The sequence below is a fragment of the Eptatretus burgeri genome, chromosome 9 (assembly GCF_056783735.1).
Source record: "Eptatretus burgeri isolate ZD-2024b chromosome 9, Ebu_testis_v1, whole genome shotgun sequence".
NCBI lineage: Eukaryota > Metazoa > Chordata > Myxini > Myxiniformes > Myxinidae > Eptatretus > Eptatretus burgeri.
In genome coordinates, this window is record NC_140969.1 from 11,885,417 (window position 1) to 11,898,098 (window position 12,682).

At 50.0% G+C, this 12,682-nt stretch overlaps 1 protein-coding gene across 3 annotated transcripts in view; it reads right to left on the reverse strand.

Annotated features, from left to right (window-relative positions):
- Positions 1–5,002: 5,002 nt before the first annotated feature.
- The window catches only part of LOC147019539 (MAP kinase-activated protein kinase 2-like), an 87,968-nt gene continuing 80,288 nt past the window's right edge, over positions 5,003–12,682 (reverse strand). For all 3 annotated transcript variants that reach the window (XM_085894098.1, XM_085894097.1, XM_085894099.1), the window contains exon 10: positions 5,003–6,966. In XM_085894098.1, the coding sequence (XP_085750224.1) occupies positions 6,826–6,966 (141 nt within the window). In that variant the 3' untranslated portion in view covers positions 5,003–6,825. The remainder of the gene's footprint in view (positions 6,967–12,682) is intronic.

Consider the following 12,682-nt stretch of genomic DNA (forward strand, 5'->3'; position numbering starts at 1 on the left):
AGGAGAGAAGAAGAGAGGGAGAGAGGGGATGGAGAGAGGGAGTGAGGGAGGGAGTGAGGGCAAGATGGAGAGAGGGAAATGGGGAGAGGGGAGAAAGGAGAGAGGGAGAGAGGGAGAGAGGCAGTGAGAGGGGGAGCGAGGGAGCGAGAGAGTGAGAGAGGGAGAGGGAGCAAGGGAGAGAGAGGGGGCGAGAGAGGGAGAGAGGGGAGGGAGAGAGGGAGCGAGGGAGCGAGGGCGAGAGGGAGAGAGGGCGAGAGAAGAGAGGGCGGGAGGGAGGAAGAGAGGAAGAGAGGAGGGAGAGGGAAGCAAGGGAGAGAGGAGCGCGGGAGAGAGGACGCGAGGGCACGAGGGAGAGGGGGAGAGAGGGAGAGAGGAGAGAGGGAGCGAGAGAGTAGAGTGGGAGAGGGAGAGAGGCTTGAGAGAGGGAGCAAGAGAGCGAGAGAGCGAGAGAGGGAGCAAGAGAGGGAGAGAGGGAGAGAGGTGGCAAGGGAACGAGAGGAAGAGAGGGAGAGGGAGAGAGGGGAGGGAGAGTGTGAGGAAAGAGAAAGGGAGACAGGGGAGAGGGAGAGGGAGAGAGGGAGCGAGAGAGGAGAGAGAGGGAGAGAGGGAGAGAGGGAGAGAGGGAGAGAGGGAGAGAGGGAGAGAGGGAGCGAGAGAGGAAGAGAGGGAGGAGAGAGAGGGAGAGAGAGGAGGAGAGCGAGGGAGAGAGCTAATGAGGGAGTGAGAGAGGGAGAGGTGGAGAGAGGGAGAGAGAGGGAGGGCTTGAGGGCGAAAGGAAGAGAGGGAGAGAGAGGGAGAGAGGGAGAGCAAGGAGGGTGAGAGGAAGAGAGAGGAAGCGAGGGAGAGAGAGGGAGGGAGGGAGAGAGAGGGACAGGGAGGGAGGCAGTGAGCGAGGGACAGAGAGGGAGGAAGTGAGTGAGGGACAGAGAGGGAGAGAGAGCGAGAGTGAGGGAGGGAGCGAGGGAGAGAGAGAGGGAGGGAGGGCTGGAGGGAGGGCTGGAGGGAGAGAGAGAGGGAGGGTGAGAGAGGGAGCGGAAGAGAGAGTGAGGGAGCGAGGAAGAGAGGGAGGGCGAGAGGGAGAGAGAGAGGAAGAGAGGGAGAGAGGGGGAGAGGAAGGGAGTGAGGGAGAGAGGAGAGCGTGAGAGGAAGAGAGGGAGCGAGAGAGAGGGACAGAGGGAGTGAGGGAGCAAGCCAGCGAGAGAGGGAGGGAGCGAGGAGAGAGTGAGGGCACGGGGGAGAGAGGGAGAGAAAGGGCGAGAGATGGAGAGAGAGGGAGAGAGTGAGGGCACGAGAGAGAGGGAGAGGGCGAGAGGGCGAGAGAGAGAGGGATTGGGGAGAGAGGGAGAGGGGAGAGAGGCAGTGAGAGAGGGAGTGAGGGGAGAGGGGGGCGAGAGGGAGAGAGACGGAGAGAGAGTGACAGAGGGAAAGAATGAGAGAGAGCGAGAGAGGGAGAGAGGGAGTGAGGGAGTGAGGGAGAGAGAAAGCGAGGGAGAGAGAGCGAGGGACTGAGGTTGAGAGGGAGAGGGGAGAGAGGGAGAGAGGTGGAGAGGGAGAGAGGTGGAAAGGGAGAGAGGTGGAGAGGGAGAGAGGTGGAGAGGGAGAGAGGTGGAGAGGGAGAGAGGTGGAGAGGGAGAGAGGGAGAGGGAGAGAGGGAGAGAGGGAGAGAGGGAGAGGGAGAGAGGGCGAGAGCGACGGACCGAGGTTGAGAGGGAGAGGAGGGAGAGAGTCGGAGAGAGGGAGAGGGAGGGAGGGCAAGAGGGCGAGAGAGAGTGAGGGAGCGAGTGAGAGAGAGGGATAGAGGGGGAGAGGGAGAGAGGGAGCGAGTGAGAGAGAGAGAGAGAATGAGTGAAGGAGCGAGAGAGAGGAGGGAGCGAGAGAGAGGGAGGGAGCGAGAGAGAGGGAGGGAGAGCGGGAGAGAGGGAGTGAGAGAGGAAGCGAGGGAGAGAGAGCAAGGGAGCGAGGGAGAGAGAGAGGGGAGAGTGGAAGAGAGGGAGAGATGGGGAGGGAGAGGGAGCGAGGGAGGTAGCGAGGAGGAGAGGGAGAGAGGAAGAGAGGAAGGGAGGAAGGAGCGGGGAGAGGGAGAGCGCGCGAGAGGGAGAGAGGAAGAGAGGGAGAGAAAGCGAGGGAGAGAGGGAGCGAGGAAGAGAGGGACAGAGAGCGAGGGAGCGAGAGAGGGAGGCAGCGAGAGAGGGAAGGAGCGAGAGAGAGAGAGTGAGGGCGCGAGGTCACGAGGGAGAGAGAGGGAGGGAGCGAGGGAGAGAGTGAGGGCATGAGATAACGAGAGAGGAAGCGAGAGAGAGGGAGAGGGCAAGAGGGCGAGGGGGCGAGAGGGCGAGAGGGAGTGGGGGAGGGAGGCAGTGAGAGAGGGGGAGAGAGGGAGAGAGAGAGAGAGGGAGAGAGAGAGAGGGAGAGAGAGAGCGAGGGAGATTGACGGAGAGAGCGAACGAGGGAGAGGGGACAGAGTGCAAGAGGGGAGAGAGAGGGAGAGTTGAGGGCGAAAGGGAGAGAGGGAGAGAGAGGGAGAGAGCGAGAGCGAGGGAGAGAGGGAGAGGGGGAGAGGGAGAGAGGGCGAGAGAGTGAGAGAGAGAGAGAGCTTGGGAGAGAGGGAGGGAGAGAGCCAGAGCCAGTGAGAGAGAGGGGGGAGAGAGAGGAGAGAGAGGGGGAGAGGGAGGGGGAGAGAGAGAGGGGGGAGAGAGAGAGAGAGCGAAAGGGGGAGAGAGAGGGGGGGGAGAGAGAGAGCGAAAGAGGGAGAGAGAGAGAGGGAGAGAGAGGGGGAGAGAGAGAGGAAGAGAGGGAGAGAGAGAGAGAGCGTGAGTGAGCGAGTGAGAGGGAGAGAGCCAGAGCCGGAGAGAGGGAGAGAAGGATAGAGGGAGCGAGGGAGGGAGAGAGCCAGAGAGAGGGAGAGAGCCAGAGTCAGAGGGAGAGAGGGAGGGAGAGATGGAGAGATGGAGAGAGGGGATTGAGGGGAGAGCGGGAGAGCGAGGGGAGAGAGGAACACACAGATAGAGAGCGAGGAACAGAGGGAGAGAGGGGGAGAGGGAGAGAGGGCGAGAGAGCGAGAGAGAGAGCGCGAGAGAGAGGCAGCATGAGAGAGAAGGAGAGGGAGAAGGAGGCAGCAAATGCGATCCTCTCATTTGTATACGTGCCACTTCCTGTTCAAACCGAATGCCATAAACCAACCAATGCCTCATCTCAGACCCACACCTTGCTCATCACAACGCCACACCACTCACCATAATTCTCACACCTTCTAAAAAAAACCCCTCAACAACCTTCACTCGGTCTCCTTTCCACAATCACCTCACCCACTTCAGTCACCTCACCACAACCACCTCAACCATTCCCGTTTCAACGCCTTCACCACAAACGCCACAGCGCTTCCTCTATGTCACTACAACTGCTACAAACAGCCCCAACCACAGTTAATTCCCTGGGCGCTCACCACAGTCTGAGGATGCCGAGGAAATGAAGGACATTATGAGCCAGAGCATGTCATACAACTTGGCATGCAACTTGCTGCGCAAATAAGAGCTGGGGCTCGTTCGACGTCCACGTAGCCCTCGCACTCCGCTAGATAACAACACTCAAATAGCCGGAGAGCACTCCCGACAATCCTTGGCCAATTTAAGTTACGGTGCTGTCTTGCATGGCCAAGCTGGAGCGTAACTGAGGCCATTTTCAACTCCAGTGAGGTGGGACGATGCTTCGGGTTGGAGTGATGTCAATGCGTCAATCGGGGAGCTGAGAAACGCTAACAGGCTCTTTTTATCCACTTTCTAACTCCCCCTTCACTCTGGGCTCTCCAAAAAGAGAGTAAATGAGTCTCTTTAGTCCAATGTTTTCGCCCTTCATCCAGAGCCTCATTCAAGCCTAGAGGGCAGCACAACCGAGCAAGGTGAGCAGGGTGGAACAAGCGTTGCAAGGGTCGTTGCTGGGTCATCGGCACTTGACTTTGTAAATGTTTGACTAATGACTGTGGAACACCATCAAACTCTCACACGTGCCCCATTAAAGTTGTTGTTGCATGCATCTTTTTCTCCCATCTGTGTCTCGGCCACAGTAGACGCACAACCCGAAAGAGCAACAATTACCGATTCACATCTCTCACACTTCGTCCTCTTGCATTACATTGCATCACATTTTTCACCTCTCACTCACACATCATAAACACCCCCAGTTTTCTTCCCTCCTTCCCCTTCCTAAGTGAATGGGCTGTGTAGGTCCATTGACAGTGTCAGGTACAATGAGGTTGCTACACCTCAACTGCTTCTCTTCTTTCTGGGCTAGCTCTAATTTCCTCAGAAGTGTGTGTGTGTGTGTGTGTGTGTGTGTGTGTGTGTGTGTGTGTGTGTGTGTGTGTGTGTGTGTGTGTGTGTGTGTGTGTGTGTGTGTGTGTGTGTGTGTGTGTGTGTGTGTGTGTGTGTGTGTACCTGTAACACAAGTTAAAATTGTCGAAGTTAATATCGGGGTCACTCTACCCTTTTTTTAACGATTTTCTTTTTCCGCAGCCACAAATTCCTTGCTTTCCCGTTCTAAACATAATTTTGTGAATAAACCCTTTTTAATGTGCCACATAACTTTCCTCGCCCTTGCTTTTAAATATATTGCTTGTTATAAATGTACCCAGGTCGTTTCACCTTTTCCTTCATTGGTCCAGCATGGTCCACACATTCATTAGTTTAGACGGGAAGTTATACCCCACCGAATTTGCTCTCGTAAGCCAGCACACCCTCACTGTATCGCTTGGCAGTGATCAAAGTGTGCACTGAGGGCACGTGACCTTAATTGAACGGCCGTTCACAGGTAATGTATCATGCGAAGTAGTGTAACCCTGCCCAGATTGGCTGTGCCAATCGGCATTCGTAGCTGCCTAGCAACCTGCTGGTGTGCGGAGTTATCAGGACCGGTTGGTCGAGAGGGACCCAAGCATTCCCCCTCGTGGCGAGCCTTGAACCCCCGAGTCCGCAACAAGATATAGTTATATAAAAGTTATAAAAGGATATATAGTAATGGAAGGTCTTTTAATCACCTCAGATTTTCAACATGTGCACCTGTTCTAGATACAAAAGCAATTTGCATGAAAACAAGCGATTCAAAACACCTTTGACAAACACACACAAACATTCATACAGCAATAGCAAAAATATTTCTAGATTTGTTTCCAACATATCTTTCAATTCACTCAGTGTTGATAGTATTATACAATTAAAAAAAAACAAACAAAAAAAAACATTCTACGACCTATTGACCTTACCTCTAATTTCACTCGGAATCCGATGCTAGTATTTATTGCTAAAAATACTCCACAATTTTTATTTCTCTTGGTACAATCACTCCCTTTTCTCACAAAGCAATTCGTATACAACAAGCTTCAAGCAACTTGAGAGTCAGACAGGATGGTGCACAAGTACCACACCTGCCTTTGAGCAGTCTAGTCTGGGTTCGATTCCCGACCCGACTACAAACTGTTTGATCGGTGCTTCGTGGGCAAAGCATTGCATGATGCTTTGTGTGCCGTCCTTTAGATGGATGTTAAGCCGGGTGTCCCATCTGCTAGCATTAGCTGGTGGATGTTAAAGATCCCACAGTGTCTTTCATGTCGAGTAGGGAAGTTATCGCCAGCATCCTGAACAAATTACAAATCGCTGTCAAAATCGGTTTCAATCAAACTTCAGGTCTAACCAGCCAGCTCATGAAAGATTTCAGTCAAAAACTTTCCCCAGTAGACACAAGACAGCAGAAACATGACGGGCAACAGCAGTAGCAGTCGTAGAAGAAATGAAGCTCCTGCCGTACGAAGGCGAATTTAACCATACGTGTTAATGGTGGGTCTTTAAACGAACAGATATGTTCCGGGCACCGATCATTATCGAAAATTCATTACTACCACAACTTATTCCCACACTGTGCAGTCATTCTATCTATTAATGGGCAACCTGAGCAATCAGAATGAATAAGCAAGACATCCTGGCACAGCATCACCAAATTATTATTATTATTTTTAGTATCAATCTTTTACAACTCTACCTCAAGTTCCGAATGAGCAAGTTCTCTTAATTTATCTGCAATGGCTCAATGGACTTATTTGAATCAAAATAAATTTCTACATTTCACTGTCCATATCAAGTTGAAGGTCACTCATTAAAATTGGATTGTCCAACAATCCGAGATACCAGTGTTCCAAAGTGGGACTCTGCCGTACAAGGTGATTTGAAGAGCCACGTATTCCTTAACCACAATGATTACACAAAGCCTGCATGATTATTCACGTCATGAAGGGATACTTCATATTCTCTCTAAGATTTCCGAAATAGGTTAACGACACTGTACACGGGACTAAAGAGCTCCCATTCCTTCAGATTCTCGTCCAAGTGCAGAAACTACATCCCAACTCCCAATTTTGTATAAGGCACAGCCAGTACGATTAACGTAAGGATAGAGGAGGGGGGGAGGGAGACGAAGTGATTGATACATAGCCACAAAGAAGCACAATAATAACAATAAAAAATATCAGTGCAACAGGGGTTCAGGATAGAGCTAACTTCGCTCCGTTCTTAAAAGCAGCAAGAAGTTCACCAGTGCTCCTCAATAAACTTCAATATCATTGCTGCAAACATCTCATTATTTTTACCATATCTAATATATGATATGAAGAAGCTTTTGCACCATAATTTCAACAATGGATTAAAAAACACTTTAGTGACACTGAGAATAAAACAAAACAAACTACATTTTGGTGTAAGAACGCGTTAAAACACGCTTTGGCGATGTTAAAATAAGGCAGTCGGGTTCATCATCATCATCTTGAGTATTACAGTCTGTTTATCAGTTGTAAGCAGCACCAGCCGTGGAGCTCTGTTTTTTGCGCCGCTTGTTCAGCAATGGATTATTTGACTCCTCCAGTGTTTTGATCTTCACCTGGTCGTAATCTACTCGCATCGTAGCTAGTGCACTTGTCATTTCATCCTGCAGCACAGATATAGCACACGCAATCGAGGGTTCGAGTTTCAATCGAGAAGATAGAGATAAGGGAAAGATAAAATTTTATTTTTATTACAAAGTTTCATAATATTCAGAACAAGAAGTTCAAGGACTAAAAAAAGATCAGTTCCATCGAGATAAAACAATCAGAGATTGCAGACCCTCGCCAGGACTTGTTTTGTGTGGTGTGTTGTGTACTGGTGTGTTACGTAATTGAGAGACATAACTAGAACTGCCACTTTATAACTGCTGGCAGTGATGATTAGGTATCAACTAAGACGTCCTGCTTTGATTGGACAGCTGATCCTGATCCACGAGGTCTTTTTAATTATTATTCAAATGAATTCAGAATGGCATCTATCTACAATTCCAGCAATCTCTGTGTGTGTGTCTGTCTGTCTGTCTGTCTGCGACCACCGTTTCTAGACGACCGCCAGTCCGATCTCATTGAAACTTGCCAGGAATATTGCCGGGGACCCGCGGATGTGCCTTTTCGAGGTTTGATATCGATCAGACGAGCGGTTCCCAAGTTTCGGCCATTTTACTGCTTTTTCAGTGTTGAAAAGGTGTATATATGGCAGCTTAAGGTGTCGTTCCACCTTCTCACCTTATCATGCCAATCTTTTCCCAAATTATTAATAACCGGATGATCACCGGTCCGATCGGATTGAAACTTGCCAGGAATATTGCCGGGGACCCGCGGATGTACCTTTTCGAGGTTTGATATCAATCGGATAAGCAGTTCCCAAGTTACGGCCATTTATCTGTCGACCAATGACAAGACACGGTGCTGTGACATCACAAATGACGTCACAATTAATGTTTATTTATGTATTTATTATTATTATTATTTTTTTGCACGATTGACGGTCCGATCTGATTGAAACTTGCCAGGAATATTGCTGGGGACCCGCAGATGTGCCTTTTCGAGGTTTGATATTAATCGGAGGAGTGGTTTCCAAGTTATGGCCATTTATCTGTCGACCAATATCTGCGAGAGAGAGGGACGGGAGGGGGGGATGAGAGTGGGGGCAATAGAGAGGGGCGAGAGAGGAGGGGGAGAGAGGAAGGGCGAGACGAGGGGGGAGAGAGGGGAGGTGGGAGTGGGGACGAGAGAGAGCGAGAGAGGGGACGGGAGAGGGGGTGTGGGAGTGGGGCGAGAGAGAGAGGGGCGAGGGAGAAGGGCGAGAGAGAGGGGCGAGAGAGGAGGGGGGAGAGAGGAGGGGGAGAGAGGAGGGGGAGAGAGGAGGGGGGAGAGGGGAGGGGGGAGAGAGGGGGGGCGAGAGAGGAGGGGCGGGAGAGGAGGGGCGAGAGAGGAGGGGCGAGAGAGGAGGGGCGAGAGAGAGGAGGGGCGAGAGAGGAGGGGCGAGAGAGGAGGGGCGAGAGAGGAGGGGCGAGAGAGGAGGGGCGAGAGAGGAGGGGCGAGAGAGGAGGGGCGAGAGAGGAGGGAGGCGAGAGAGGAGGGGCGAGACTAGGGGAGAGAGAGAGGGGGAGAGAGAGGGGGAGAGAGAGGGGGAGAGAGAGGGAGAGAGAGAGGGGAGAGAGAGGGGGAGAGAGAGGGGGAGAGAGAGGGGGAGAGAGAGAGAGAGGGAGAGGAAGAGGGGAGAGGAAGAGGGGGGAGAGAGAGGAGGAAGAGGGGGAGAGAGAGGAGGAATAGAGGAGGGGTGAGACTTGGAGTGAGAGAGGGGGGAGAGAGGGGGGGAAAGAGAGGGGGCGAGAGAGGGAAGGGAGAGAGGGGGAAAGAGGGGGTGAGAGAGAGGGGGAGTCAATTCAAGAGAGGGGGAGAGAGGAGGGGGCGAGAGTGGGGGTGAGAGAGAGGGGCGAGAGAGGGGGGCATCACAATTCTTCATTTGATATGACGTCACAATTGACGCTGGAGACCTGAAGATGTTTCCCAGGTGTTTCCCAAGTTATGGCCATTTATGATACGGTTGGTCCGATCTAATTGAAATAATGCCCCAATCCAGTCATCGTTTACGCACCTACGGGCCTGCCCCTACGGGCCCGTACTAGTCTATCTATAATTCCAGCAATCTCTGTGTGTCTGTCTGTCTGCGACCGCTGTTTATCGACGACCGCCGGTCCGATCTCATTGAAACTTGCCAAGAATATTGCCGGGGACCCGTGGATGTGCCTTTTCGAGGTTTGATATCGATCGGACGAGCGGTTCCCGAGTTACGGCCATTTATCTGTCGACCAATGACAGGACACGGTGCTATGACATCACAAATGACGTCACAATCAACGTTTATTTAATTATTATTATATTTTTTTGCACGATTGATGTCACAATTCTTTTTCTTCTTCGTTTGGTATGACATCACAATCGACACTGGGGACCTGGGTATGTGCCTTTTCAAAGTTTGATATCGTTCTTCCTCATCCATTTCAGCTGTTTCCCAAATGTCTCCCAAGGTTTGAAAGCTGTTCTTTCCCAAGATTTGAAATAATTAATTAATCCCAAGGTTTGATTATGATTTAATTATTAATTTATTTAATTATTTACTCGCAAAGTTTGATTACTATTCAAATTATTAATTAATCCCAAGGTTTGAATTTTCCTGAGGGAAACGGCTGTTTCCCAAGGGTTTGAAAGCTGTTTTTTCCCAATGTTGGAATTAATCATTGTGCTTGGTAGACATTTGTGAATACATTTACAGAGAGGAGGGGCGAGAGAGGAGGGGGGAGAGAGGAGGGGGGAGAGAAGGGGGTGGCAAGAGAGGGGAGGGAGAGAGAAGGGCGAGAGGAGGGGGAGAGAGAAGGGAGAGAGGAGGGGGAGAGAGAAGGGCGAGAGAGGGGTGAGAGGGGGGCAAGAGAGGAGAGGGAGAGAGGAAGGGGGGACAGACGAGGAGGGAGAGAGAAGGGCAAGAGAGGGGGTGAGAGTGGGGGAAGAAAAGAGAGAGAGGATGGGGGAGAGAGAAAGGCGAGATAGGGGTGAGAGGGGGGCAAGAGAGGGGAGGGACAGAGGAGGGGACAGAGGAGGGGGAGAGAAGGGGGCGAGAGAGAGAGGAGGCGAGAGAGGAGGCGAGAGGGGGAATGAGAGAGGGGGCGAGAGAGGGGGTGAGAGGGGGCGAGAGGGGGTGAGAGGGGGAGAGAGGGGGCGAGAGGGGGGCGAGAGGGGGCGAGAGGGGGGAGAGAGGGGGAGAGAGGGGGCGAGAGGGGGCGAGAGGGGGCGAGAGAGAGGGGGGGCGAGAGAGGGGCGAGAGAGGGGGCGAGAGAGGGGGCGAGAGAGGGGGCGAGAGAGGGGGCGAGAGAGGGGGCGAGAGAGGGGGGCGAGAGAGGGGGGCGAGAGAGAGGGAACGAGAGAGAGGGGGCGAGAGAGGGCTGCACATGCTGGCACTCACCTAGGGGCACGCACCTACGGGCCCATACTAGTTAATATAAATTCAATTCAGATCAAATGGAAGACCAAATAGGTACAGTCCTGCATTGGAGTCATCAGAAGGAACCCAAACAAGGAAAAAGCAAAGATTAAGTCATCAGGAGGAACCTGGATAGGAATCACATTTCAGCTGCTACTCTACCCCCAAACCCATCCAGACACAGCCAAGTGAGACTTATTCCAAACAAACAAAACAACCCACATCAAATATATTTAATCGTTCTGGCTGCCAGACCATGTGTCCGATAAAGTTGAAATTTTAAATACGTATTCCCCATCACTACTGGATCACTATTGTGAAGTTTCATGTCGATTGATTGAGCAGTTCCAGGGAAAACATTATTTAATATTTTCTTAAATCTATTATGGCTGACAAACGATGTGACCTATGACATCATATGTGTGAACCTTTTGTTCCTCATGGATAGGAGCTCATATGTGTAAAGTTTTACCTCGATCTGTTCAGCCACTTCAGAGAAGATTTTTGAAGGATTAAAAAAAAATACATATATATATATATATATATATATATATATATATATATATGTATATATATCTACCAAATCACATAACCGATGACATCAAAAAATATTTTTGTGGACCATTTCATCCCAAGATGACCCTCAAGTTTTCAAACTCATCGGATGTAGGGTTCTGCACATGCAATTATGACGTCATAACGAAGGCATATATGACATCATTAAAAAAAAAATCTCACTCCTTCCCCATGTGCCAAGTTTCAATTTTTTCCTTGGTGCGGTTTCAGTGATAAAGAGGTGCAAAGTTTTTCTATTTTTCCAACATGACTGCCACACCACGTGATGTATGACATCATAATTATTAAAACATTCTGCATGAGTAGTTGCTCCAATGGTGAAAATTTGTCTCAATCTGACAAGTTGTTGGAGAAAAACACGAAAGTTCTGAGGAGACAAACAAACAAACAAACAGATCCAAATGCAATATCCTGTCCTTTGGCGAGGGTAATAATTAATGGACGTAGTTGTCTTCCAATCGTAAATAAATAATTTACGTACGTAATTGATAGATATACTCGCATTACAATCGTGCGTAATTAAGACATACATGTTGTGTGGGCAAACAAAGAGACAGACAAACAGAGACAGACAAACAAACAAATGGACCAAAATGCAATACCCCTCTCCTCTGGCAAGGAAAATAATATTTATAACAAAATATAGACCTACTGGTGAAAATAGTAAAACCAGAACGGCACTCTGTGGAGCACACATCTCCACCAGGCTGAACAGTTTACGTTTTGTATCCCACCGATAGGCCAGATCTGCATCCGGACCTTAACCAAAATCGAATCGGCTTGTTCTTGTCACACACCTAACCTGTCCACCAAGTTTTGTGGGAATCCGTCCATAACTTTTTGAGATATCCTGCGAACAGCCAAACAGACAGACAAACAAACAGGGGTGAATACATAACTGCCGTCCACCTTCGGTGGCGGAGGTAAATAGAGAAAAGCCGATGGCACGCCATCACAAATCTCCACGCCTCCCACCTAAAACAAATTTGAAAGATGACAAAAAGTTTTACCAGAATTGACCCAATAAAAAATTCTTGATTTTGAGAAAAAAAAAATCTTCTGTGTTGATCCCTGTCACCATAAGTTCCCACTCCCTGGAGCATGAACCAGGTGGTCAAATCCAAAGAATGTTAAATATTTAATGATTTCATGCACCCACCCCCCCTCCCCCAATGTTGTTTCCACATACAAAATTCCATTAAAAATATTTTCAAATGTGCTTTTATTTCATTTTTTGGCATTTGACCTTTTGACATTGCCCAGAGCCGCAGGGGGCAGGGCCAAAAATGATACTGCTCTCACACTTTCTTGCCCTGTGGTGATAACTACAAAGTTTGGTGAATTTCTGCACAACTGTTTAGGAGATAGCATGACAAATGGACAAAAAGACACAGAGATACACTGACGGAGCAGATTCCAGTGTACAAGTCGTCTGAGGTTGTTTATCTCACTTCTTCGGCTTGAGTAGTGTGGAAGGGGTCAATTGTTTACACACACACACACACACACACACACACACACACACACACACACACACACACACACACACACACACACACACACACACACACACACACACACACACACACACACACACACACACACCTATATGTATTCACTGACTGACACATTAAAGATCGGTACCTTCCGGGTGACGTAGAAAGGTGAAATTTTGCGTGCCGCTGGAAATTGCAGCCGATACACTGGGAAAGTCACAGAACCGTTGGAAAGCAACCGTAAATGAAAATATAAATGAATGAAAA